General features: G+C 44.7%; 1 protein-coding gene across 1 annotated transcript; it reads right to left on the reverse strand.

Moving 5' to 3' along the window:
* Positions 1–1,713: 1,713 nt before the first annotated feature.
* RPS3 (ribosomal protein S3) lies at positions 1,714–7,272 on the reverse strand. The gene is made up of 7 exons (XM_082747199.1): positions 7,112–7,272; positions 5,787–5,917; positions 5,255–5,348; positions 4,771–4,865; positions 2,900–3,087; positions 2,245–2,441; positions 1,714–1,788 (listed from the first exon to the last, which is right to left on the reverse strand). Exons 1-6 carry the CDS (start codon positions 7,139–7,141, stop codon positions 2,248–2,250), a joined length of 732 nt encoding a protein of 243 aa, XP_082603325.1. The 5' UTR covers positions 7,142–7,272; the 3' UTR covers positions 1,714–1,788; positions 2,245–2,247.
* Positions 7,273–9,152: the final 1,880 nt, after the last annotated feature.

Here is a 9,152-nt window from a genome sequence, read left to right on the forward strand (position 1 = left end):
GAGGCTAGAGACTTCTAAAGGGTTGGGAAGTGTCTCTACTAATGGTAGGTATGTGGTTTCAGTTCCATTACCATTGACAAAAAGTTAAGAGGTTACGGTCCAGACAGTATAAACATCAAAGGTTCTTATAGGAGTGGAAGCAGAGATACATCTGTCATTGTGCTCCTAATGGAACTTAATCCCTATATAGTCATGTAGGATTTTCATGCCGCTTTGTTCCACACTAGTTTCACCTGAAGAAACCAGGAGGACCCAATTTCTTTCTTTTTTTTTTTTTTAAGATTTTATTTGACAGAGATACAGCAAGAGAGGGAATACAAGGGGGAATGAGAGAGGAAGTAGGCTTCCTGCTGAGCAGGGACCCCGATGCTTCAGGCCGGGGGAAGACAGAGGCTTAACAACTGAGCCACCCAGGCACTCCAATTTCTTATAGCTATCAATATAGAACACTTCAAATATGACAAACTATACACAATGTAAATGTTCTTTACACTTTCCTGGAGTATAATGGCTAAGAGGACAGAAGAGCTATACACTGCTTAGGAAAATCTACTTATTTCAGGCTCTTCAGAAGCAAAAGCAAATCCCCTTTACACTTCAAAGATGCTCAGGTTGAAATGGAGAATTATGTAAAATCTACCTATAGTATAGAATGACCTAAAATATAATGGACACTGTATTTATTTTCTATGTGCAGTTAAGATTTCCTTATGGGCACCTGGGAGGCTCAGTTAAGTGCCTGCCTTCAGCTCAGGTCGTAATGCTAGGGTGGGGGGGGAGTCCCACCTTGGGCTCCTTGCTTGGCATGGAGCCTGCTTCTCCTTCAGCCTGTTGCTCCTCGTCCATGCTCTGATAAATGAATCTTAAAATCTCCTTATGCATCAGGAAAAGAAAACCATCTTAAAAAAAAAAAAAAAGATTTTATTTATTTATTTGACAGAGATCACAAATAGGCAGAGAGGCAGGAGGAAGCAGGCTCCCTGCTGAGCAGAGCCCAATGTGGGGCTTGATCCCAGGACCCTTGAGTAAATGATATATCCCTGGGGAACCTGGGTGGCTCAGTCAGTTAACCATCGGCCTTCAGCTCAGGTCCTAATCCCAGGGTCCTGGGATGGAATCACACTCCCTGCTCAGCAGGAAGCCTGCTTTTCCCTCTCCCACTCCCCCTGCTTGTGTTCCCCACTTCTGTCAAATAAATAAATAAATAAATAAATAAAATCTTGAAAAATACACACACAAATATATCCCTCTTGGGGCACCTGGGTGGCTCAGCGGGTTAAAGCCTCTGCCTTCAACTCAGGTCATGATCCCATCTCTGTTCAGCAGGGAGCCTGCTGCCCCCACTCTGTCTGCCTACTTGTGATCTGTCAAATAAATGGATAATATCTTAAAAAAAAAAAAATGTGTGTGTGTGTGTGTGTGTATATACACACACACACCCCTCTTCTAAACCTATAATGCCAAACTGAAGGTCAACTCATCGGTGCTGTCCTCTTAGCAATCAGCCTTCACTTTCACCAGATTTATAGGATATTACTCTGGTTAGCTCTGTTTGGGTCCTCCTGTTGCAGCTCCTGCCTCACAAGCACAGCTGAAACCAAGAATTGCAGGGAAAGTGAGCCAGAGAGCCCTGAAAAATCAATCAAGTAATGTTCCCTTGGGGCAAAAAAATTCTCAGACCAAAAAGAGGACATACAGTCTATTCACGCCATGTATCTTTCTCAAAGATTTTATTAAAGGTCTTTGCGGACTGAAATCCAGTCTTCAGATCCAGCTGCCGGAGAGACCCTGAAACCAAATAAAGCACAACCGTAAAAACAGAATTTTCACCTGAATACTGGTTCTTCCATGTCCCACTTAGGATGTGCATGAAGAATATACACACACAAAACACCCAGAAACAAAAAGGTACTAGGCTTAGAAGAGGCTTGGTGTTACTGTTTCAACTGCTTAAGAGCCTGCTGAAGAACAGGTAACTAACAAGAGTGCTTGATTTTAAGCAAGTAAGAGGAAACACCTTGTTTCAAACTCAGTGATAAACACAGGAACTTCTTAGGAGACCAAGGTATACCCCTCCCCTACAGAATCCGTGGTTAAATGGGACCCCCACTCCAGCCTGCATTGTGAAGCGTCAAGAAAGTACAGTCCGAGTTTATGTATTAGTGCTTAGCGCAGTATGGGACACACTAGTAGCAGGAAGACAAGAGGGTCCTACTCCACACCAAAAGGCCCCTAGAGACACACCTGTTATGCTGTGGGTACTGGCTGTGGCATTGCAGGAGGCTCTGGCTTCCCACCTTTCTGTTCAGAGATGGGGGTGGTGGGCAGTATCTCATCTTTGGGTTCCACAATGCTCACATGATCCGGCAGGGGCTTCTTAGGGCCAATCTTACCACTTGGGTCCCAAGGAAGCATGATCTTCACTTTGATGCCCAGCACACCTAGAAGATGCCATAATTAGTATCTAGCTGTAGTTGCCCCAGTCCCACCGTAAGACAGGGCAGAAAGAAGACAGGAGTAGGTTCTTCAAGCACCCGAGTCTGGTCCCTTCTCAGACAAATGCCTCTAATCAATCAATGAACAGGACACTTTTGCAAAAGGAACACATGCACAGCACCACAGAACGTGGCACTGACAAGGACCAAGAGCAGGATGTGACCTTTCTGACTCGTCATCGTGTCATCACCGAAGGGTACACAGGTGGCTGAGACAAGAGCAAACCAACTCTCAGATCTGACCTATCTCGGCAATACAGTTCTTACACAGCTCATCAATAAACCCAAGTGGAGTATAAACATGCTCCACTTCTCCAAAATGAATTTCCCAGCACTGAAGTATGCACAAAAAATCACAACCATATGCTGAAGGCTCTTTGCCTGCAGCACTCCCAGCTGCTCACCCTGTCTGAGCAGCACATGGCGCACAGCCGTGTCAACGTAGTAGTTAACAGGGTCCCCACTGTGAATCATCAGGCCATCCACAAACTTCATGGATTTAGCCCTCTGTCCTCTGAGTTTCCCAGATACCACGACCTCACAGCCTTTGGCCCCACTCTCCATGATGAACCGCAGCACACCATAGCAGGCCCTTTGGGAGAACAAGACAGATATCCACACGTTATCACAGAAGACAAGACTGTTCGATCCTATCCCACACCACCATGTTAAAAAGAGCATGAACACGAGACTCACTAGTATGCACTATTTTCCATGTTCCTTTAATACAGAATGAATTTGACCAGAGCCTGTCAATTCTCTTTCAGTCCTATCGCACATCTTAAGCAGATTCCTTAGGGAATATAAGCCAATTCCTTCTAACCAAGTGTTTCCCAGCCTTGGATTCACATTAGAGTCACCTCAACAAGATTAAAATAAAACAAAAACACCTATGAAGTCGAGTCCTCACAGCAGGCCAATAAACAGGCAACTATAGACTCAAGAATTGACTCTTTTTGGGGCGCCTGGGTGGCTCAGTGGGTTGAAGCCTCTGCCTTCGGCTCAGGTCAGGATCTCAGGGTCCTGGGATCAAGCCCCACATCGGGCTGTCTGCTCAGCGGGGAGCCTGCTTCCTCCTCTCTCTCTCTGCCTGCTTCTCTGCCTACTTGTGATCTTTCTCTGTCAAATAAATACATAAAATCTTAAAAAAAAAAAAAATTTGACTTAAGCAGGCCCCACACTTAGCACAGAACTGGACATGGGTCTCAACCTCATGACCCTTAGATCATAACCTAAACCAAACCCAAAAGTCGGACATTTAACCGATCGAGTCACCTATGTGCCCCTAAACTGGCAATTAAATGCTGGGGGTGGTAAAACTCAAGCATAGATTGTCCACTCCTTCTTTGCAAGCACAACATTTCACAATCAGGATGGCAATCAGTAAGAACCCAGAAGTACCCGAGCCACTGAGTGGCCCCTTTATGGTTTATAATATATTCCTCAACCTCTGGAATTCACATTCATTAGAAACTCTACTACAGTAGGCTCCTAGCTCTCTTGACTGAGCACTGGAAAAAGGTATTTCTAAGGCCTATAAAATTGACAATGCACACATAAATAAAAACCTTAAAAAAAGCGCCTGGGTAGCTCAGTAAGCTCAGGTTATGGTCCCAGGGTCTTGCGTTCGAGCCCTGCTGAGCAGCGAGCCTGCTTCTCCCTCTCCCGGCCACTCTGCCTACTTATGCTGTCAAATAAATAAATAAAATCTTAAAAAATAAACTTCAGTGCGTACAAAAACCACCTGGATCAAGTGGTTGGGCCACACCTCCACTTTCCATTTTAGTGGGTAGAGACTGCGAATTTTTATTTCTAACAAGTCCTCTGATGATGGCAGTGATGCTGGCTCAGGAATCAAGCTTTTGAGGACCATGGTCTAAGTGGTGTAGTAGGCATTCAAGGCAGACAGGCAGTCTTTCTTGTATGTCCCTACCTATAGCCTTTCCTGCTACCCACCTCCCCACCAGGTCAACCTTCCTAAAACATAGCTCTCATGTCCTTCCCCTGCTGAAAAACCTCCCAGGGCTCTGCAGGAAGTGCCAACTAAATTTCATACACTAAGACAAAGCATTCCAATTTCTTCACAACAGTGAAATTCCACAAAGAATTCCTATGGAGATCTCATCAGTAGGCCCAGCTCCAGACCCCATCTAGCTACCTCATGCCCTTTCTAGTCCTGGAGTTTTGTTCTATTCCCAAAGCACCAAGGCAGTACTCCCTTTACAGCACTGACCCCTCTTTAAAACATAATCATTAGAAGTTTCAGGCCACTCACCTCCGCACAGCAAGGCCTCCTAGGAGTTTGTAACGCAGAGACTCTGCCTGGGCAATAGCACACAAACCTCTTGTAGCCACCTTTTCAGCATAAAGCTGTAAAAAAGAAACAAAGCATACCCTTAAACCTGTTAATTTTCCCCACAGTTTTCAATAAAAAAAAACTTCATCATACAAGCATGTACCACTGTGGCATCCCTCAAGTACTAGAACACTTCCACTACCCACATGTAGCCTACACTTTGTGACATAGTCCGAATCTTTCCATATTGTCCTTCCACCCCTAGCTCCTTCTACAGCAACACCAACTGATGAGGCAGCCAATGCACCATATGTACATTACTATTCCCAAGTTGAAAGCAAAAAATCCCTTCACCACCAGAAATGAGCAGAAAAGGACTATCAAAGGAAGCCCATGCTTATTAAGAGAACTTGAACAAAATACCAATCCACAGTAATCTCTGGCACAAGGCACAATCATTCACCTCTACACTGCCCTCGGGGAAACCAAACCTCTTCTGAACCACAGCAGTTAATTCTCGGATCCGCCGGCCCTTCTCACCAAGAACATTCTGTGTCCTGGGGAAAAAAAAAAAAAAAACCACAGACAATTTATAGCTCTTACAAAATTCCAAACATGGCTTTAAATTTTTACATATATGTAGTAAAGTACCATTTACCTAACATACGAACTATAAATTTTGGATGACAAGAACTAAAGTTCGATTTAAAATAGTTAAGAAAATTTACATTTGTGGGCAGCCTGGTGACTCAGGTCATGATCCCAGGGCCCTGGGATAGAGCCCAGCATCAGGATCCCTGCTCCATGGGGCATCTGCTTCTCCTTCAGTCCCCTCACCCTCACTTGTGCTCTCTCTAATAAACAAATAAAAATCTTAAAAAAGAAAACTTACATTTGCTAAGGCCAGTGCACTGACTGTCCCTCTAAGTTTACAGAATACACCATCCTAATATATACAGCAATTACAGATGATAGCCAAGAAAATGGGTTTTCACCTGGTGGCCAAGATAATGATTTCTGTCCTGGTTGGTGTCACTCGGACCTCAACCCCGGAGTAGCCATCTTCAGCCAGCTCCCGAGTGAGGAACTCGTTCAGTTCAGCTTTGAAGATGCCATCAGCAACAAACTAACCGAAAGGGAAAATTCACAATTAGAACTTGGACGCAGGGTCATTTTCCTGCCTAGTCCTTCTGCCAATGCAACTCTCATCAACATTCAACACCTTGAAAAAACCACCCATCATCACCCTATTACTACTACCCTTGTTCCACCACTCATGTAGCAACCCTTCTCAGACAAATGCCTCTAGGTCGTCCTCTGGAAGTTACTTTAACCCAAGGGCCCTTAAAACCGCCACAGAACGCAGCAAGGAGTAGGGGCCACCTGGCAAAGATAATACCTCCAGTCAGACTCGTCATCCTCTCTTCATTGAAGGGTTTTTTAAGACTTGCTGTATGTACCTACACATGCTGAACAAAAAGCGGTCCTCAAATGGCACATCCACAACTCCTTCATTCATTAAGGCAGAGATGCTGCCCTTTTAACTAACGAAAACAGACTTAAGTAAGCAGTCGCAATTGTAGACACAACTTGGACCACCTGAAGACTGCCAGCCAGGTTATCCTGCCCTAAAGTGCGCGTGTCTTACAAAGCCGGGAAGTCCTAATTCGAGTAAAAGTGTGAATTTACACGTTATCACGTCCACACAAAATGACAAGTTAGGTGCCTATTTCTAATGCATATGGATTTTACACCGTCCTCGCCCACGGAAAAGCGAAAAGTGGAAATTCGATGAAGTGCTTGTTCCAGGTCTCCTCCCTCCATTAGCCCATCAGTTTCCTTGGGGTACAGATGGAGCAAGAAACCGTCAGCATCCTTCCCAAGCGAGTTCTCTGGGGTCAGAAGGCCGCACCCCGACTCGAAGCAAGCATGAGTACGCTGCCACCTCCCGTTCCCAAACTCACAGTGAGACCTGAGGGGTAACGGCTCAACCTCTCAAAGGATCACATGTTTACTGAAGCTATTTGCTGACCAAGAAATGCTCACAAGCGCTTCATCCCGTGCAGGAGGGACACCCGGCGTTCATCTCTGCTATTCGCCCAGAAGCGGCAGCGATCAATCACTCCCTTTCGCCGCCAAACTGAGGTCGCCAGGTTCGGGCCCCGCGTTCAATCCACCGCCATCCGCGGCCCGCGGGAATGCCACGCGGCCGAGGCCGCTTCTCGAAGCAGGGCATGGAGCTGCGAGTCTCGCGACGGCGTCTCCACAAACCCCAACCCGCGCGGCGCCAGTTCCCCGAACCAAGGCCCCAGGGTCTCACCTTCCTCTTCTTCGAAATCTGCACCGCCATCTTGCCGCCGCGCGCCCCGGAAAGAAAAGGAAGTAGCTCGTGGGCGGAAGTAGGTATAAACAGCGCGAGCGACGAGTAAGAACGGCGCGACGTCGACGCCTGTACGTGCTCCTGGGAATTGTAGTTTTTAGAAAGGCATTAAAGGAAAAAAGGAGGGTAATGGAGACACCTATAGGCAGAAATAGGAAAGGGAGACGCTCAATCGGAACTTCAGAACTGCAAGAGAGCCTAGAAATTCCAAGTATAAGCTCACACAGTAACAGCATGGAACTCTGGTTCCTACCCTCTGCACTCAAATGAAATTCGTTTAGGTCCAGCCCTTCTAATCTGTATCCATTTCCTCTGTTCCAAATGATGGCAATACTAATATCTAATATTGATTAAATATTCTAGGGACTGTTCTATGCCTTTATATTATGAACTCATTTATCTCTACCTTTCATAAAGTAAAGTATGTAACGGAAGTCACAAAATAGTGGTTCATGGATTCACAATTATTTTTCCATTAAAAAATTATTTTTAGGGGCGCCTGGGTGGCTCAGTTGGTTAAAGCCTCTGCCTGAGGCTCAGGTCATGGTCTCAGCGTCCTGGGATTGAGCCCTGCATCGCGCTCTCTGCTCAGCAGGGAGCCTGCTTCCTCCTCTCTCTTGCCTGCCTCTCTGCCTACTTGTGATCTCTGTCTGTCAAATAAATAAATAAATAAATAAAAGCTTTTTTAAAAAATTATTTTTCCTAAATCAATTGGAGAAAGACAACTATGATATGATCTCCCTGATATGAGGAAGTAGAGTTGCAACGTGGGGAGTTTGGGGGGTAGGAAAATAATAAATGAAACCAGATGGGATCGAGTAGGAGACAAACCATAAGAGACTCTTAATCTCACAAAACAAACTGAGGGTTGCTGAGGTGTGGGGGTCGGGAGAGGGTGATGGGGTTAAGGACATTGGGGAGGATATGTGCTATGGTGAGTGCTGTGAAGTGTGTAAACCTGGCGATTCACAGACCTGTACCCCTGGGGCTAATAATACATTATATGTTTATAACAAAATTTTAAAATTTTTAAAAATTATTTTTCCTTACATTTTGAAAAATTCAAGCATACAGAAAAGTTGAAAGAATTGTATATATGCCTCACCAAGGTGCTCCAATTAACATTTTTGCCATAATTGCCTTATCATATATCTATCTGTCTGTCTATTCACCCAAGGGTGAATCTTTTGATGCATTTCAAAGTAAGGGGCAGACATCAGCACACTTCACTCTGAAACATCTCAACAACAGTTTTATTGAGAAATAATTGCCATACATCACTGTATAAGTTTAACACATACAGAATGATGGTTTGATTTATAAATATTGTGAAATGATGACCACAATAGTTTCAGCTAACACCTATCATGTCATATAGATACAATAAAAAAGAAAAGAAAAAAAAAAAAGCTTTTCTGAACAGTTTTATTTTAAATTTGCATAGTTGGCCTACATTTAAAAATCAGGAATTTTTGTTATAAAACTATTTTAAGCTTCTCTTAAAAATGTAGAAAGACCTATCAAAATACCAAGCTCATGTTTCCTCATGGCAGCATTCTCCGTCCCTGTTAGATAGCAAAGGGCTTTCCAGTGTGCCAGAGTCCCTGGTGGTTTCACTCATTTACTGTCTGGCCCTAAAAGCTATTTGAGCTTTTCCCCAACAGTAAAAAGACTCTGATGCAAAGATCTGTCCTATAATCATGGAATTACCAGAGTTCTGGGGGGGGGGGGGGAGCAGAACAGAGGGACCAGGGAAGATGAAAAGACATGGATGGACTGGGATGCCTGAGTGGTTCAGTCACTTGAGCGTCTGCCTTTGGCTCGGGTCATGATCCCAGTCAGGCTCTCTGCTCAGCGGGGAGCATGCTTCTTCTTCTCCCTCTGCCCCTCTGCCTGCTTGTGCTTGTTCTCTCTCTCTCTCAAATAAATAAATAAAATCTTAATTAAAAAAAAAGAAGTGGGTGGACCAAAGAGAGAGTAG

This window comes from Mustela nivalis, assembly GCF_964662115.1.
Source record: "Mustela nivalis genome assembly, chromosome: 9".
NCBI classification, from domain to species: domain Eukaryota; kingdom Metazoa; phylum Chordata; class Mammalia; order Carnivora; family Mustelidae; genus Mustela; species Mustela nivalis.

Coding starts and splice junctions, on each gene's coding strand:
- RPS3 (XM_082747199.1), bottom strand. CDS start 7,141: ATGGCGGTGCAGATTTCGAAGAAGAGGAAG. Junction 3,088..4,770: donor GGAGGCCTTGCTGTGCGGAG/GTGAGTGGCCTG, acceptor GTTCTCCCAAAG/GGCCTGCTATGGTGTGCTGC. Junction 2,442..2,899: donor CCATGTGCTGCTCAGACAGG/GTGAGCAGCTGG, acceptor GGCATCTTCTAG/GTGTGCTGGGCATCAAAGTG.